Source organism: Uncinocarpus reesii, genomic scaffold (genome assembly GCF_000003515.1).
Source record: "Uncinocarpus reesii 1704 scaffold_2 genomic scaffold, whole genome shotgun sequence".
Classification (NCBI taxonomy): domain Eukaryota; kingdom Fungi; phylum Ascomycota; class Eurotiomycetes; order Onygenales; family Onygenaceae; genus Uncinocarpus; species Uncinocarpus reesii.
The window spans coordinates 5,212,684-5,230,879 of NW_003052499.1; the positions used below are offsets into that span (position 1 = coordinate 5,212,684).

Here is an 18,196-nt window from a genome sequence, read left to right on the forward strand (position 1 = left end):
AATATTCGAATCAATCGCAGTGTAGGACGCATTCATGCTTCTGATGCAAACCCTTCTGTTGACTGCATAGGTGTGTTTCGGTGATGGGAGGTTCACAAAGCAAACAAAGCAAACTCGTAGACTGGCGGCGAATTTGATCCCCGTCGGATCTGAAGATTTGATCCCGCCCGTTCGTCGAGCATTGGACGCTGCGCAACATCAGCAAAAATGGCGGATGATACATATGCAACTGGAGCTCAGAGTGCGTTTGATTCTCTTTCCGGCTGAACGTGTAGTTATAGCTAGCTAATCCAAACCGTTAGGAGCACTGTCACTCTGGCACTCATATCGAGGCTATGCTCTCGCCCTTGTACCCACCATCTTCATACTCTCGAGATTGATTTCCGCCAGGAAGACAGCTACCGAAACTCCTCCACCACTTGCACCACCTCCTGCTGCAAAAAACCCTCGTCGTCCAGGCCTTGTTAAACCCAATTCACCCGCAACTTCGCGGCCAGAGGAGGGAGCGACTTCACCCAACGAGGCTCTGAAGACGAAAATCAAAACCGTGCCGAAGCGAGTCGTTGGGACGAGGCCGCAGAAAAAGAGGGCCAGGTCGACTGTGGACGGTTTAGATACAGTCAAAGAAACTCTAGTACAGCCGATAATATTCTTCTCCTCTCTTACTGGGTCCACTGAACGGAGTGCGAAGCGCGTCGTTGAACAGCTACAAAGAGAGCCCCAGCGCGATGGAAGGCGCTCCTCGAGGCTACTAGACCCGCAGCTACATGATCTATCATATATCGACTTCGATGATTATTTTGTCTCTCCTCCGAAGCCCCCCGTCTCGAACCTCAACGTGCTACACTTTTACTGTATCATAGTTCCAACTTACAACATTGACACGATTTTAAATACGTTCTTGGGCCATCTAGATGAAACGCACCACGATTTCCGCATAGATACAGCGCCGCTGTCGGGACTGGCGGGATACACAGTTTTCGGCTTCGGAGATAGAGAGGGATGGCCCACCGAGGAAGCAGGTTTCTGCTCGCAAGCAAAGGAGGTTGATCGATGGTTGGCAAAGCTGACCGGAAAGAAAAGAGCGTATCCACTTGGCCTTGGGGATGTCAAAAGCGACGGTGAGAAGGCCCTGGATGAGTGGTGCGCGGGGGTTCAAGAGGTTCTGTGCGATATGGCTGCCAACGGCGGTGCATTGGGTGAGGGTGTTCCAGGCAGCGGAGAGCCCCTGGAAAGCGATGAGGAAGATGTTGAAGATGATGAGCATGCATCCAACACCGGGTCAGGGCGGCGAAAAACTCTGCGGGGTGATATTGCCGACCTAGAGGACATCAAGGTTAGTGCAGATGGATCCGCAAAACTAGATGCCGTTTTCCCAGTCGATTTTACCACTTACTCGAAATCAACACCAATCTCTCCGCCCATACCGAAGGAAATGGTACCAACGACCTCTCCTACGTATGCTGCTCTGACCAAACAGGGCTACACCATAATAGGCTCGCACTCAGGAGTTAAAATCTGTCGCTGGACTAAATCGGCTCTGCGAGGACGTGGTTCTTGCTACAAGAATTCCTTTTATGGAATCAAATCGCACCTCTGTATGGAGACAACTCCATCCTTATCCTGCAGTAACAAGTGCGTCTTTTGCTGGAGGCATGGCACAAACCCTGTCGGCACAACATGGCGGTGGAAGGTTGATCCGCCGGAGCTCATCTTTCAGGGCGCTAAGGAAGGCCATTATAAAAAGATCAAGATGATGCGCGGTGTACCAGGGGTTCGGGCTGAAAGATTCGCTGAAGCCATGCGGATTCGTCACTGTGCGCTGAGCCTGGTTGGAGAGCCGATATTCTACCCCCATATCAATGAATTCGTGTCTCTCCTTCATAAAGAACATATTTCCAGCTTTCTTGTATGCAACGCACAGCACCCAGACCAACTAGCCGCTCTGCACCGCGTCACTCAGCTGTATGTTTCAATAGACGCGAGCAACCGCGACAGTTTGCGGAAGATCGATCGCCCGCTCCACCGAGATTTCTGGGAACGCTTTCAGCGCTGTTTAGACATTCTCCGAGAAAAGAGACATTTTCAGAGAACCGTGTATCGCCTGACACTTGTGAAAGGATTCAATATTGAGGATGAGGCTGTTGGATATGCCGACCTAGTGGAAAAGGGGCTCCCATGCTTCGTTGAAATCAAGGGCGTGACATACTGCGGGACGAGCACTAGTGCCGGTGCCGGGCTGACAATGCAAAATGTACCCTTCTACGAGGAAGTTGCTGCGTTCACAGTAGCTTTGAACGACGAATTAAACAGGCGTGGCCTTGGGTACGGAATAGCTGCCGAGCACAGTCACAGTTGTTGTATTTTACTCGCATCGCACCGATTCTATGTCAATGATAAGTGGCATACCAAAATTAATTATAAGCGCTTCTTCGAGCTATTAGAGAAAGAAAATACCGACGGCGAGGCATTCACTCCGGAAGATTACATGAGCGAGACGGACGAATGGGCATTGTGGGGAAACGGAGGATTTGACCCGAAAGACCAGCGCGTCTATAGAAAGGGAAAGAATAAAGGAAACACGGCTGATGCAGCGCCTGCGCTGGAAGTTGTAGCAGCATGAGATGTTGGATTTATGGCCATTTGCATGGTGTTCTTCGGGCTATCTGGAGTTATTTTCTTTGTTTTCTTTTTGTGGCCAGACAATTCTACATTACTCTGAGAATCATCCTCAACCCCTATAACCACTAGTTATCCTACTCTGTTGTGTTCGCAAGAATGATAGCCCTTCTCTCTAAATGAGGTAATTTCTGTTGAGGTTATCAAACTACCGAGGTATCCTGAGATCCTCCACGGCCGCATAATTATTCCTCCGAGATTTGTGCTTACTTAACCCCATAAATCAACGGCCCAATCAGAACACTGAGCAGCCGACTCGCTTATTGCCTAGCGTAAACCTAGACCTCGCGCCTGGTATAAAGTCTGCGACTCTCCTCCACCATCTTTCCTTCTTTTCTTCTTTTTTTTTTCTCATGTCGACTTTACTTCAAAGAATGTGAGTATACAAATTGTCCACTCCTATCGCTTGGCTTGGGCTGACCAACTCTTCCAACAGCATTTCTTCAGTAGTCGTCCCACTCTGTATTTCGTACTAGAGGGGTAAATTCTCAATCCTGCTGATGACCACCATGCCCTCGATGCCCTAAAGTGAAGCCGTGATACTCCCGCCTCGACCCTGCCCGAGATACTATCGCGTTCTCTGGAGACCTTACAGTCTCTGAAGCGTGTGTGCATTCTTGGGCAATGTCCAGGGAGTGGTGATGATCTTGACCTAACAGAGGCGTCTCTGACTTCGGTCGGTCTCTGTGGGTGGGTGTCGAGGAGGTCTGAAGGATATTTTATTTCTTTTTTGTGTATTTTAAGTGATGAGTGGGAAAGACTTAATTCAATTGAAAATGATAAGAGTTTATGCTGCATTTGTCCATATATCTGCTGTTTTGTATTCCAATTTCTCTTGTTCCGGTGCTAGAACAAGTCACAGGAGAAACCTAACTTTGCCATCAACCCACGCCAGCATATCACCACTAAATCCACAATTTCTGACAACTTAGTCGCCGTGATGCCACACCAGTCTCCACATTGTGGGACCCAAGGAACCTCATGAGTCTCTACAGACAAATGATATCTCAATGAATTATATTGTCAGAGCAATCCCTAGTGCCACTTCAAATACTCCTGTTCCTTCCCATCATTACTGCATTGCTTGGACAACGGGTGTAAGGAGTAACAATGAGATTGCAGCTGTATTGGTATTAAGTTTTAACAAACCGTTCAACGCGGCGGAGGAGCATTTCTGCCCCCTCTGCCGTAACCACCGCGATGCCTTGCCCCTCCACGACCTCCACCCCTGGGGCCTTTGGGCAGTGGTCGGGATGGTGCAGGAGAACCTTCTCCTGAAGCAGCCGTTGATACCGTCATGGGTGGTGCTGGCGGAGGCGGCGGCGGCGGCGATGGTGCATGGTTTCGGATATGGCTTCCACGGGCTTGAGCCACAGCCGCCGTTGACCGCCGTTCTAAAACCACCACTTGACTTTGTGCAATTGGCACAGGACTTGCTTGTATCGCTTTCCGCAATCCCTCTGGATCTGCGAAATCAATATATCCAAATCCTTTCTTCTTGTCGATTTCGACTTTGACAACTTTTCCAAACTTTGAAAACCCGGCGTCTAGTAGCTCTTCTGTTACTCCCTGCGATGGGTTAGCATGCTTTAAGAACGCCTGGGTGGCAGTCGATCGTGGTGCCGGAACTTTTGGGCTCGAAGGCGGAGCATTTTTAGGACCCGTAGGGGGGTTTGCCTTTTGGTTACGCGCAGCGGAAGGCTCTATAGGTGGCTTTTTCAGAAGACGTGGAGTGGATACCTTGGGTGGTGCCTCCGGCCGAAGTTGTCTGGTATCCGCCGATTCTTGTTTCGCCGTTTCTGCAGATGACGCGGAAGGAGATTCCTTCGGTGCAACTGCTGTGGGTGTACTGTCGGTGGGCGCTGGCTTATCTCCTCTTCTGCGAGGAGGGACTAGTCCCAAGTCCCGGCGCAGAATCTTAGTCGCAGCGGTCAAATTCCCACGCTCCCGTTTCCGTTCCAGGGTTGGCGCAGACGGCGAGGGTGGCTGTGTTGGTTCGATTTGGTTAGCAGCAACCGCCGACTTTCCCCCTTTGTGCTTTGGAGCTTGACCAGCGACCTGCTTGCTGGTTGCTTTAACGGTATCCTTGGCGGCCTTTTCGATTTTCCCCTTCTTTTCGGTTGCAGCTGGGGCAGGCTTTTCGGTTCGACTGAGAACTTTTTTCGCCTGGACTGCCTTTGAGTCTTTGGGAGCAGGTCTCGATGGTTTGGTTGCTCTGCTAGGGAGACTGGCCTCTCTCGCTTTATTTGCTTTCTTCTCTTTGAGGAATTGAATTAGTGGCGTGATTGTGATCTTTTCTTCCCTTTCAGGCTCCAGAAGGTCGTCTGAGCTTGGCTTGGGGACGGGGTTGGTCAGGCTCTCCAGAAAAGCGATGAACTCCGAATCCTGGTCAATGGTCCCCAACCGCGCATCCTTGCGCACTTTTGCTCCGGGCGCACGAGGATAAGGGGCATATTCAAGCGTCGCCGGACCCAATAGGGAGGGGTCAGAAGCTGTATTTCGTGCGTCCTGGAAGGAAGCTCCGCGGATTTTGTCGGACAATTCGCCCACAATAGCTGAGGAGGTGACTCGTAAATATGCACGAGATGGTTTCGAGGGTTTCGAGGGGCTAGTCGTATAATGGTAACTCCTGTGAATGGTGTTTCGAATTGGGGATTCTGAGGGGACGTTTCTTACTCAGTAGACACTTTTCCATGCTTATAAGAAAGCCAATCCACTTTTCCTTTCCCCAGAGCCCATTCAGTTCCCAAGGCCACGTCGAATTCTGCCTGAGTTAGGCCCGGAGGTAATCGGCGTACCAAAAGCTTCAGCCGTGGACTCGTAGTCCTGGTGAAGTTTGGCTTTGGAGCTGCTGCTTGCTGCGAGGTAGAAGGCGCCATCGGGAGAAGACCCGCTGTTAGGGATTTGCCATGAGGCCTGTGTGCCATCGTTTGAAAGAATGTCTGGAGATGAGTGTTGATGCTGAGAATGAGAGTCACTGAGCGCACAACCGCTTGAGCCAAAGCGGGCAGGGGGGGTGACATAAGCATGTCAGTATCACATGACATGGGGTCTTGGCACACGCTCGCTTCTTTTTTTGTTGTTTCGACATTTGTATAAAATTTCATTTATATTCTGATATTGCTGCTAGGGAGGGGGAAACCCTTGTTCATGGGAGCTTGAAGAAATGGCTGATTTCAGAACTCGAGCAAACCACTCTTGCGTTGACGCCACTCCAGCAATTTGAGCAGATTTGAGTCCTCCCGAGAACGCCCCGAGCTGGCGGAGAGCGAATAGTCGATGGCCCGCTAGTTAATTATAGCTGAAGTTGGCGGCGGAACCACGCTCACCACGGGTCCACCGCGCCCAAGCTTTCAAGCACTCTTAGGCGCCCGATCTCGCGCGCGCCTCGATGCGCTGTTAAGTAATAATGTGCTCAACCAGACCCTCTCGGAGATGGAGCGCATTCGCATTGGACCTTGGTATTCGCCGAATTCCTTGTGATTGGCTTTGATTCCTGCTTGGTTGTTTGGCAGGCGGAAGAGGTACTAATAAGGAGTACAAGCATGATTGCTTCGTGACTACCGTCCGCACCCGTCTTTAAATAACCCCACGACTGCCCTTCTCCTCGCAGTACTTTTGAACGCTGTGGAAAGAGTTTATTGACACAAAGCCAGGCACGCGCCGTTGAAGCCCTTCCCACGATCGGCCCATAAGGGAAATACCTTCTCGCCGGATACCTTGGAAAATGGAGATGTCGTCTAGTATGATGCACGCAGGAATGAGCATGACCTCAACTGCCGCAATGCCCTCTTCGACTGCAATGCCAATGGGTGGGCACGGCGGCGGGCACGGTGGTGGGAGCGGATGCAAGATCTCGGTGCGTTTTCAACCAGGCCGCCAACATGACAGATCCTTCTCCTGACATAATCCCAGATGTTATGGAATTGGAATACCATCGGTTCCTGTACGTTCAGTCTGAGGCGGTAGAGGAAAATGTGTTGATCAGTTTACCCTTAGGTTTCATTGCCGATACTTGGAAAATCACTTCCAAGGGCATGTTTGCTGGATCGTGTGTCGGCGTTGTTCTCCTCGTCATGGCACTTGAGTTTCTGAGGCGTCTCGGCCACGAATATGATCGATACCTTGCCGGGCAGCCAACCCTATTTTCTCGAAAGATCCCTACTGTTCAAAGCCCAGCTCCCAAAGATCTTGCTTCAACAGATCGCGACATCACTCCCACAGCGAATTTTGTCTCTCGACGCCGACGACGTACGTTGCTGCAACACACGCTACGGTCGCTGTTACACATGGTTCAGTTTGGTGTAGCCTACTTCGTCATGCTGTTGGCCATGTATTACAATGGTTACTTTATCATCTGTATCTTAATTGGCTCATTCCTTGGGAGTTTCGCCTTTTCCTGGCAGTCACATGAGGAAGAGAAGAAGTATAGCGGTCCTTTTCCTCTCTCTTTTCTGAATTCCATTTCACCTCCCTTTGGAGCTTTGCTGACTTGATGGTTTCTTCGTCTAGTGACGCTTGCGCTGTAACAGTTTGTTGTGGCTAGGATACCCAAATGGATTGAGAGGTGTTCTCGGTGGATGGAGTTTATGGAGGTCCTATAATTATTTCATACTATTCTAATGGGGAACGATCCCTTCACAATATATGTTATGCTGTATTTCGCCCTCTATGTGCCACATGACCGCACATTGACTCGGCCCATCGGCTGAGCCTATGGTGACGACTTTCAACGTACTCCGTTACGGAAGAAGCTCCGACGCTCTCAAGCTTCCTATGTGCCAAATGACGGTCGGTGTCGGCCTTTTCTTCGCTGTTTTTTGAAAGTAGAAAATCCCGAACGTCCCGAGTCCCGCCTTCGTTGAAGGAACGTTTAACAATGTCGCGGATTCACAACCGAAATGATAGAATAGGAATTGCACTCGATTCTCAAACTCTGATCTTCTGCTCGGGAAGCTTTGGGGAATCTTTGCCGTGTGTTGAACGGCTCCACGAATCAGGCGCCAGTCGCGATGATAATGGAAATGTGAGAATGACGGCCATGTGTATGGTGGGTATCTAGCTAGTCAATGATAACGAATTCCCTATGGATGCTTTACCGATCCTTCTGACGCCAATGAATGATATTTTGAATTCCATGACTCCTCCCACCAAACGTTGCTAAGCGTCTTCGAGTCGCCTTATCTCAGGGCCAGTATAGTATAATCTGAACCGGGTTTGACTGATTTCTACTCTTGTGTTTTCGAGAGCTGAATTTCGTAACTTAGGGGGGGCGCTCTCTGCCTGTTGACGAACCTCTGAGAATATTTGACTGTTTTGCTTTGCCACAAGACCTACATGTTGCCAAGGCGTTGCATGCGTTTTTGAGGCACCGCGACGCGTTGTCCTAATATAACAAATCTTGCGTCTGCGTTCTCCGCTTGGGGGTTATTCTGATGGGACGCCAATCATGCTTTCCCGAAGCAGACTCACCTAACGCTGCTTAGCATACGCCCTTTGACAGCATAGGAAGATTAAAGGCTTGAGTAGGATCTGGGGTGCCGGTGATCCGCTGCTGTCGGGCGTGGCGAAATTAGACTGAGCATCAAGGGTTTTTGCAGCTAAGCATCAATCAAGTGGGATTATTGTTTGAGTTAAAGAAAGTATTCCGTCTTGACAGGCCTTGATTGTGGTACGTGTCGCTGATCTGCAGGTACTGCCGCAAACAACTTGAACGTCGGTTTGAGATCTTCCCGAACCTCACAAACAGATGCCATGTTTGCACATCTGTAACAATAGTTCGGCGCACTCCAAACCGTTACCATGTTTTGGTTGTTGAAATGGTATTTATAGCCTTCGTTGACCAGTTGGTGAGCCCGCGCGATTAGACTCAAGTCATTGACTTCGCAAAATTCGTCGGCAACCTTGCTTCCAAAAAGCCAGCCTGAAGAACGATCAATATGAGCATCTGCTACCTATCCGATAACCACAACTTTTGGCGAACAACTGGGACAAGGGTTGGTTGAAGCTTACCAGCGCCTCGTGGGCTCACAGCCCAAGTTGTGGATGGTTCTTCGTCGGGATCCGACCATACCAGATCACAGAATGCACCTTCGTGGGGAATTTCTTGGGCCCTCGCAACTATCCGTACCTGGTCGAGAGTTCGGATTTCCGGGCTAAGTCCACCATGGACGCAAAGTACTTTGCCATCCACAATTGCACCAAGCGTCATAAAGTCAAACACTTGGCAACAAGCCTTCCAGACCGATGCATTCCCATACTTTTGAATACATTCCTCATAAAACCCGTAGACCTGTGTGATCTGGCGAGATTCGTGGTTCCCGCGAACAAGGGTGATTCTGTCAGGGTATCTAATTTGCGATTGGGCGAGTATTAGCGATGCATAATAAGTACGGAGTATGGCAAGGCTATTGCTTACTTTGCCTTTAGGCACAGAAGTAAGGTAAGGGTTTCAAGGCTGAAGTAGCCCCGATCGACGTAATCTCCCAAAAAAATAAAATTTCCAGTTGGAGACGTAGCCGTATCATTGCTTCCACCATTATTGTCTACCTGAGTATGGCTTGATTCTTCGTCGTCTTCGTGTTCCCGGCTGAGTCTAATCTTCTTCCGTAGCTTTGGGTCCGTAATGACGGAGGGCGGTTCGATGTCATCTGAAGTTATGACGGCGGATGGAGTGGAGATGCCTTCACTATCGGGTTCACCGGGCATGCCGCCGGCAACCCGGAATAGCTCAAGGAGATCGTAGAACTGGCCATGTATATCACCGCATATGGTGACCGGACTTGAGACAGGCTGGATGTTGGACTCTAACTCGTCACCCCAGAGTCAGTTTCCTGCGCGACATTCCGTGTAGAGGTGTGAGGGGAGGGAGTAACATATGGGGAACAACCTTCCATCATATATTCCTTGACGATTTCACATAGCTGCTTCATGTGATGCTCCGACAGATATTTGCAATTTTTGGCGGCCTCCAGCCATTCATCGGGCCCGGCGGTACGTCTTAAGCGTGCCGGCCCCGGCTGTGGAATCGGTCTATCGACCATGTCGAAGACTCGGACTTGACTAGAGGTGTCAACAACTGAGTGTCGAAGCCGGCGGCGAAGATAAAGCTGAAGGCGGGCTCACGGCCGGAAGTTAGGGTGATATGTCCCTTGAGGAAAGGGTCCACGGGGAAGAGGACGGAGAGGAAGCGCGGGAGTGAAGCAATGGAGCTGAATTCCCGGGGAGACTGTCCTGAAAAGATGGGATTGATGCGAGACACATTGATTGTTCCTCGTTGATCCCTTCAGCGTTCAACTTGCGCGGGGACTCTGGCCTTGGCGCTGTTGCTGATTATGTCATCGCGCGTAGTTGCTGGCGACGGCGAGGTGGTTTTGAGACCTCTGCAAACGAGCTGGGATGGAGCGGCGGATGGGCTGTAGACCCGGAGGAGAAGTCCAAGTCCACTGTATCGCATCTCGCCAACCGCCGGAATCGTTCAATAACTAGAAGCCGTGTCAACAAGTGTCCACCGCTGGTCAGCTCGACTCTGTAGTTAGTTGAAGAATGGGAAGACGCACGCTGCGAACAAGGACCATGAGCCGGTTCTTCTGGTGAACGGACCCCTTCACTCGACCCTTGTCGTTGGACTGTTGCAGGGAAAGGCAAGTCTGGCAGGCTCAAGCCAACTTGTGATCGCCTGCCACCCATTCCATCTTGTCTCATCTCGACAAAGTCGCGCTTTTTTTTTTTTAAATACCTTCCACTTGTCCTACCCACTGCTCGCCGGTCGACGCATTCTCGGTATGTCGATTCAGCCATTCATCGTTGCTTGCTTCGTGGGAATTTCGCTGACAAGGAATTGAAAGGCCTAGTTGTTATGCGACCGCACACACACCTCCACCAGCTATCTTTCTAGCGATGTCTTTGTGACGAGATCCGTACTCACTCCCGTTGATGGACGAATCATCGATAGCGACGATAAGCATGCCGTCGTGATGGTCGCCCGTCCTCTCCGATTCCCATCTCTCCCCTTGATATGCTTCTCGGGTTCCGGCATTTCTTTACAACACAAGGACGACCCTCGCGACAGCGGCGAGAGCGCCACAGCCGACGGCCCTACCCGACATCCCGACACATCCTGCTCCAGAGACGAATATGGCGATTCTCCCAGCCTCCCGGTTCCCATTTCCAGCAACGTCCTCCCCCCTCCTTCTGCGTCCTCGACGGGATCCTTGATTCGTGTCTCTCTAGCAAGACTACTGTTAAATGACCAGTTGGAGTTGCAGCGTCTGGGGGAAGCTTGCCGAGAGCACGGTGCTTTCTACCTGGATCTCCAGATGACAGAGATCGGCAACCATATTTTGGAAGACGCCGATAGGCTCTTTTTGCTTGGAGAACAGCTGTTTAATCTTTCCTCCAGCGAAAAGGAAAAATACGACATGTGTAAGTTTGGTGGCTATTATGGGTGCGTCACCTCAAACAAATCCTCCACTGCTCCATGTTTATACCTCCGATTGCGATGCTTACACGGTTTGCTATGCTCCCAGGTACAAGGGCTATCAAAATCGAATGAGAGACATGAAAGAATTTTATGCGGTTTCAAAAGATGACATTCTATCCATCCCCTGCCCGAGGAGTGCAGCCAACGCCCGGCCAATTCTTCCTCAGCCCTCCGCAATCCAATCCGCCTGCCCTCACATTCATTCGTATATCGAATTATCCCATACCATTGTCACCATCCTTTTGCGTCACCTAACAGCACTTTTAAAACTTCCCGCTGGCACGCTGGAAAATCTGCACCGTCAGTCAGCCTGCAGCGGAGATCAAGTCCGGTGGATCAAGATCCAACCAAGCCGCGAAACGCGAGTTAACCGTGGCGATGAAGTCTTGCTGGACGAGCATTCGGATTCCAATAGTATCACCGTGCTATTTAACAGGAAAGGCGGGCTGGAAGTTCGACAACCATATCCCCATGACAAGGAAATCGGGACAAATCAGGACGGAGAATTCGGCCCTCCAATTCGCTGGATCAAGGCTGGGCCTCTTCCTGGGCACTGTATCATCCATCTGGGTGAACAGATTGCAAGGCTATCCTCTGGCGTCCTCCGCGCCAGCGTGCATCGCGTTTGCATCCTCCCTGAGCAGCAACGAGCTGGCCCCCGATATTCACTCGTCTATTTCGCTAGGCCAGAAGACAACGTCATTTTGCAGCAGCTTGAGGGTGTTGCGGTGGTGCCCCAACCACATGGCCCTGATAAACCCGGCGTTGCGGGAGAGACGAGTAAAACCGTTGCGTGGATCGCTCGTTGGGTAAGAAGGAGCAGGCGACGGCAGCACAAGTATGATGGGGATTGCACCTAGACCAAAGTGTGCAGCGACACGACGAAAGGAGTAAGAAATGTATATACAAAATCTGCAGGTCCGGCTACGCTCCTTTAGATGATTTTCCATTGTATGGGGTATGAAAGTGCCCGGGCTCAGCGCCAGCGCCAGCGCAGCAGGATCAATTCCTCGCTCTGAAGGCTAGCTGCCGACAGTTCTAGAGCATTTGATGCTGACTCCATGCATTGCCTCTTCCTGGTTCATTTTGATCAACTCTATCCAATTGGGATGCGCATCGTTCGAAGCCCCTGTTCGGATCAAGATCCCCGAATGGAGTGAAGCAGGAGTCTGGAAAGAAACACATAGAGTATTGTAAATGAGGCTCCCTCATCCCAGATTTTGGATAAATGTTCTATGAAGGTAGCGGAGGTAGATACCATATCACGCTACTCCATGCAAGAGTATGATGCCAGTATCCCTCGTCTCCAATCAGACGTTGTGCTGTGGCATGTCAACTCATCGACGGCCCACTGGGGCCAAGTTTGAGAAGGTTGAGCAGGAGAAGCAGAGAAGAAAAGTCGACTTGGGCCACGGTGGATGGACGATTGGAGGTTTAACAAAGGAGTCATCCGCGAAGAGATCGCGCAGTACGGGTCGCACGACAAGATTATGTCCGACTCAGCAGTTGGGATGGCCGCACTTCGAGCCTTTGAGTCGCATCTTCCAGTTAGTTATCAAAGTGACTGAGGCAAGTGTTGGAACAACCTTGATAGTGCCAATAATCCTTTCGATTCTCTTTAACTTACGATCTCCGGGGGACTACGGAGTAGTTGGACGGGTTTGTGCGAAACTCGAGTTCACTCACTCCTCTAGTCTTCACTCACTGCTCTTAGTTAATTACTACGGAGAACAGCCTCTCTTCAGTGTTCACCCTTCACTCGAGCGAGCAGGAAGCACATCGTTAACTACCGACCGGACTGCTCTCGAGACTCGCCCTTTTGTGTGACGAGCAACGCTTCTTTGCAACGCCCAACCAATCTCTGGCCTGAATTTTAGAGTGGCGTGTGCTATGTCGAAGCCCAGCATCATAGCCGAAGTCTGGTTCTGCCCGCCTGTGACATGGGCTTGTGTTGCAGACGAACCATCAGCTTCACTCGTCTTAGCGTGTGTGCAAATTGTCCACTCGACACTCAGCACACGTCGCCGTTGTGGGTTGATCACCATGGAACACCCCGGGCCGCTAGCTAGTGCGGTGCGGACGCTCCCTCGTGGAGCCCGTGGGCCGTGCTGGACGAGAACCGCCCGAAGCCTCGCCTCCGTGAACCCTCTCCTTTGTTCGAGCACACGGAAAAAGGGCACCGCTGCTGGATGTTTGATCGGAGACGGAACAAATTGCCCCGCCGCGAACGACGCTATCCGGGGTCGCAGCTGATAATCGTCGCGTTGACTTTCGCCCTAAGCGCTCCGTCAAGAGTCGGACGGCCTGCAACGACACTATTGAGGAAATATAGGACAGGGATTGCTGATTTGCTGTGTTGCGCCCGACGAGCCCGTCAATGGTCGACTTTTTGGTGCATGATTCAAATTCTTCTTGATATTCATTCAGCCTCGTTCAACTTCCATCACTTGTCGAGAAATCCGATAGTTATTGTCTCTCCCTCCCTCGCCGTCTGCTTCTTTAAACGGTACCATGGGTCCGCCGCCTTCTTCACCCCCTGCTCGCTCCGAGCCAAAAACCCAGCCAGAGATTATTCCCGAGGTGCCAGCCCTGTCAGATCCCACCGTTATCGAACCGGACACGGAAGATTTGGATTCGACCTTTGGTGATAATTCGGATACATCCAGCTATACAGCATCGTTGCTGTCTGAAGTGCGCGACTACAAATATGAAAACGGCCGGAGGTATCATTCGTACCGTGAAGGGGAGTACGTCCTTCCAAACGATGACCAGGAGCAGGACCGGCAAGATCTCTTGCACCATGTGCGAAACCTGATGCTGAACGGCGCCCTCGCCCGAGCACCGCTACCCAGAGGGCCATTGCGGGTTCTCGATGTTGGCACCGGCACCGGCATTTGGGCGATTGATTTTGCGGATTCCCGCCCCGACGCCGAAGTCATCGGCACTGATCTGAGCCCTATTCAACCGACTTGGATCCCCCCCAACCTGCGCTTTTTCGTCGACGATGCGGAATCGCCGTGGTCGTTTAGCCAGAACCAGCCCTTTGACTACATCCACGCCCGCGATTTGGGAGGCGCGATTACTGACTGGCCGAAGTTGCTCAACCAGGCCTACGATAATGTGCGACCCGGCGGGTGGGTGGAGTTGCAGGAGTTTGAGGTGACGCTCAAATCGGACGATGACACCATGAAGCTAGCGCCAACCCTCTGTGACTTCCTTAAAAAGTTGCACGAGGCAAGCGAGATGTTCAAGAAGCCGATGAATATTGCAGAGATGCACAAACAGAGGATGATTGAGGCTGGTTTCGAATCCGTGCAGGAGGAAGTTTACAAGGTGGACCTTCCTCTCTGCCACCCCCCCTGCTTGACGCTAAAGAAAAGAAAGGCCTTTTGACTAACTGACCGCTCCTCACGCTTAGGTTCCGTGCTCGGGATGGCCCGCTGACCCGCTCTTGAAGGAGGTTGGCAGATACAACCAGTGTTCGTTGATGATGGCCATCGAATCGTATTCGCTCGCCCTCTTCACACGCGTGCTGGGTTGGAGTAACGAAGAAACTCAGGTGTTCTTGGCGGCCGTGCGGAAAGATGTGAAGAATCCGCGAGTCCATAGCTACTGTGTTTTGCATATTGTCTACGGCAGGAAGCCAGCGGCCGCTTAGTTCGGACCAGTTTTGGTTTGTTCTGAGATATTGCAACTGGGTGGTTGAAGATAAGGCGTCCGCGCAATCAAACAGACTTTACTCCATAATAGCATTTCCTCTTTCAAGTCTCCATCGAAATACTTCTGCGACTAGCTGCAGCGTGTGATCTTGGACGCGTGGAATAACGGCTCCCCAAGTTTTATTGTGGCCACTGATACATAGGAAAACATAGGCTATTCTCACTGAAAATAACCCGAATCACGAAACCAACAGCAGCATCTCCAACGGCTCACCGGCCTGTAGTTACCCAGTTTCTCTAGCCTAGGGTACTAGGCTCGGAGCTAGGCTCTCTACTTGAGAGCAGGCGAGCACCAAGCATGACAAGTTGGCAGAGAGAATCCCCGTCATCCGGCATAGCTTGTTATCATAACCCATGGATTTGAGTATAGCGCGTGAGGTCCAAAGCCGGTGCGCAGCATTTCTTTGTAGTTGCAACCATCCAGAAACCATGACATCGAAGCCGTTTTATCAGTGCCGCCTGTGTGAAGAGCAGGTGGATGGCGATGGTGGAGGCGGCCGGACAAACTATCTCCGTAAAATGATAGCCAAAATAACTTGAACCCGCAAGACGTATTGATAAGGACTCTGTCATCACGGTCAAACCGGATGATCTTCAACGGCAGGCATACAGTATCGAGATTCGCGCATCCAGACAGTTCTGAGTTGGCGCCGCATCCCCGCATTACAGCTCTTCGCGGGCTAGAAGATGAAGGTGGTGCCCTTGTGGGCAGACCCCATAAGGAAGTGTGGAGTTCACGTAAATATGCTGACTAGTAACTAACTAACTAACTAACTTGGCTGGTTGTCTAATAATGCCGATTCTTTCGTAGCGCATCCACATCAGAGAGGACTGATCTCTCAGACACTTGACAACAACTGCTTGAACTCACTGAGCCAAACATTACAATGGCCGACTATGAAGTGTGGTTCCCTCGCCTGGACTCAACTATCTCTCCACCTGTTCAAGTTCTTGAAGCAGCTGGTGTGAGGTACTGTGTGGTTGGAGATCTTGTCATTATGGCCCTTGGTGGTCCCTTGGTCCTGAGTGACATCTACCTCGCGGTTGCAGACGAACAACTGGAGTTGGCCAGGTCTGCCCTGGCTTCACATGGTTTGATGAGTGGCCCCAGACACACAAGCGGTTCTTTGACAGTGCAACCAAGGAAAGTTCGACAGGATGGCCTGGCTATCGGTTTTTACCTCACGAAGCCGGACCTGACGATGGTCCTGACAGGTACTGGGCCACAAGCACCATCATAATTCCAGCAACTTATTGGCATCTTGATTTGAGTCCAGAATCCTGGAATACAACCGCATTTCTTGTTCCCGTCACAGGGTACCGTTTCCCCTCCAGGCTAGTTTATCTTCGGGGTGGGTACATTTTCTTCTTTTGGCAAGACATATATATACAGCCGTATCTGACGCCCGCGCTAACACTTCTTGTTGACTTGATAGCAATTATTGATGCCCTTGCTGAGCGACATGGTGATGAGGAGCTCAACGGTCAAATTACGTGCTACTTTAAAATCCAATATTCCTACCTGCTGAGCGTCCTCCACGACGATGTTCTCAGTTGCCTTCCAGTCGAGGATCAATTCTTCATCGACCTATTTGACAAAGTCATTTTTTACAGCGCCAGAAAGAAGGTCTGTTATTTCAGACAACAGATCCGAGCCGGCCTTACAACTGTTGAAACGGCAAGGACCCTCGTGCCCAGAAAAGACCTAGAGATCGCAGCCATAAAAGCAAAGTACCACAAACCCGGCCAAACCACCAACCGTGGGAAGCCTAGCGTCAGAATTTTCTTTAATACCACCAACATCATGCCTCATCGTTAAACAACAGATGAGTGATAGGCGGTACGCCATTCTTTCGCGACCTTCACTCCGCGTGTCTTCCATTCCGGATACGTTTCGCATTAAATGAATAGCCTACAAATTGATGCCTTGACCTCGGTCCGCAGCTTATCGCCTTTTCTGGATGTGTGGATGCGAGCGACTCTTATCTCCGCACTAAGCTTTCCGTCACACAGACTACCTATGCGCCGCCACTTGGATTCTGCTTGTGGGCTTTTGCTCTGATGCTCCAATTTGAATAGCTGCCACAACTGCGACGTGATGCCCAACTCTGCGCCGCGTATGCAAACATATGAGGACATACGTACGGAGGTCGCCGCCATATGTTTTGGTCCTTCAGGATAGGGGGCCTCTCCTAAGCCTTCGGCGCTGCTTAGTGATCCTTAACTTGTAGGGCTGCAGACTCAGAGACCAACCCCCCTTGCCCCCGCAAGATCACCCCTAAACTCAAGCCTGCGAACGCTCGAAATTGTGCCAGGGATTCAAGGGGACCAAGATTTATGGCGGCGACCTCCGTACTTGTTTGCAGACGAAGCTTTTTGCAGTGAGAACGGCCAACTCCGATTGAAGATTTCGAGCTTCGCACCTTCACTCGACATTCTTTAAGATCGCCGTCGAAAAGATTACTTTTAAACAAGCTAGCCCACATTGCCTCAGGATCCCGAAACTCGATTACAGTCTTGCTATCAAGATTCAGTGCTTCCACATTGAAGCTGCCAATGCCAGGCTAATTGAAGTTGTTGGCAGAAAGTTTATCCTCCCATGGGACCAGAACTCCGATGACCAGCGGGATTACTTCTGTTGTTTGCTGAGCCGGGCGCGGATCCGTTCACCGTGGAGCTCAAGAACAAATGAGAAATGGAAACAGGTGGGAAAGGGGCCAGTGATTACAGTTCGGTGGTAGATTGAAAGATCCTAGATGTGGTTCAGCGTAGAGCTACTCTTTGTTTCAATGATAAGTTAAATTACTCGAGTTCACTATTTGATAAACTGGGTTACTTATACCGCCTTTAATTGCTTGAACGTATCTGAGTACGGAGGTCACCGCCATATATTTCGGTCTTTCAGTAGAGGGGCTTTTCCCCAGCCTTCGGCGCTGCTTCGTGGTCCTTAACCTGTAGGGCTGCAGAGACCAGCCTCCCTTGCCCCTGCAAGATCACCCCTAAACTCAAGCCTGCAAACGCGAGAAAGTGTGCCAAGGATTCAAGGGGACCAAGATTTACTCGGTCTTTGAGGCAACGCCTCAGTTCGGCAACACAGCGACGGATAGCCTTGGTCCGGTCAGCCTCTGACATCTTGGCGGATCAAGGTAAAACCGCCCGAGCTGCAGAGCAATGCTCAGTGACCTCTCAAAAATTGAAGTGCTCACTAGTTTCATGTTTAAATACCTTGCCAAGCATTTGAGCTGATTACTCAGAATGATTTATCGTATCTAGTTATATCATACAAAACCACTACATTGCGAGATCTCCATACTCC

General features: G+C 50.8%; 7 protein-coding genes across 7 annotated transcripts; 5 read left to right on the plus strand and 2 right to left on the minus strand.

Annotated features, from left to right (window-relative positions):
- Window positions 1-207: 207 nt before the first annotated feature.
- UREG_04729 (uncharacterized protein) lies at window positions 208-2,623 on the plus strand (the record flags this gene model as incomplete). Its single annotated transcript, XM_002545166.1, has 2 exons — window positions 208-241; window positions 303-2,623. 2 exons carry the CDS (start codon window positions 208-210, stop codon window positions 2,621-2,623), a joined length of 2,355 nt encoding a protein of 784 aa, XP_002545212.1.
- Window positions 2,624-3,831: 1,208 nt separating this feature from the next.
- UREG_04730 (uncharacterized protein) lies at window positions 3,832-5,606 on the minus strand (the record flags this gene model as incomplete). Its single annotated transcript, XM_002545167.1, has 2 exons — window positions 3,832-5,305; window positions 5,356-5,606. The coding sequence occupies 2 exons, from the start codon at window positions 5,604-5,606 to the stop codon at window positions 3,832-3,834; spliced, it is 1,725 nt and encodes a 574-aa protein (XP_002545213.1).
- Window positions 5,607-6,563: 957 nt separating this feature from the next.
- On the plus strand, window positions 6,564-7,208 carry UREG_04731 (uncharacterized protein; the record flags this gene model as incomplete). Its single annotated transcript, XM_002545168.1, has 2 exons — window positions 6,564-6,930; window positions 7,192-7,208. The coding sequence occupies 2 exons, from the start codon at window positions 6,564-6,566 to the stop codon at window positions 7,206-7,208; spliced, it is 384 nt and encodes a 127-aa protein (XP_002545214.1).
- A 1,104-nt stretch (window positions 7,209-8,312) lies between these two features.
- Window positions 8,313-9,722, minus strand: UREG_04732 (serine/threonine-protein phosphatase PP2A catalytic subunit; the record flags this gene model as incomplete). Its single annotated transcript, XM_002545169.1, has 4 exons — window positions 8,313-8,602; window positions 8,692-9,029; window positions 9,098-9,485; window positions 9,569-9,722. The coding sequence occupies 4 exons, from the start codon at window positions 9,720-9,722 to the stop codon at window positions 8,313-8,315; spliced, it is 1,170 nt and encodes a 389-aa protein (XP_002545215.1).
- Window positions 9,723-10,655: 933 nt separating this feature from the next.
- Window positions 10,656-12,021, plus strand: UREG_04733 (uncharacterized protein; the record flags this gene model as incomplete). Its single annotated transcript, XM_002545170.1, has 2 exons — window positions 10,656-11,125; window positions 11,208-12,021. The coding sequence occupies 2 exons, from the start codon at window positions 10,656-10,658 to the stop codon at window positions 12,019-12,021; spliced, it is 1,284 nt and encodes a 427-aa protein (XP_002545216.1).
- A 1,651-nt stretch (window positions 12,022-13,672) lies between these two features.
- On the plus strand, window positions 13,673-14,819 carry UREG_04734 (uncharacterized protein; the record flags this gene model as incomplete). Its single annotated transcript, XM_002545171.1, has 2 exons — window positions 13,673-14,494; window positions 14,580-14,819. The coding sequence occupies 2 exons, from the start codon at window positions 13,673-13,675 to the stop codon at window positions 14,817-14,819; spliced, it is 1,062 nt and encodes a 353-aa protein (XP_002545217.1).
- A 1,059-nt stretch (window positions 14,820-15,878) lies between these two features.
- Window positions 15,879-16,699, plus strand: UREG_04735 (uncharacterized protein; the record flags this gene model as incomplete). Its single annotated transcript, XM_002545172.1, has 2 exons — window positions 15,879-16,095; window positions 16,317-16,699. The coding sequence occupies 2 exons, from the start codon at window positions 15,879-15,881 to the stop codon at window positions 16,697-16,699; spliced, it is 600 nt and encodes a 199-aa protein (XP_002545218.1).
- Between the last annotated feature and the right edge of the window lie 1,497 nt (window positions 16,700-18,196).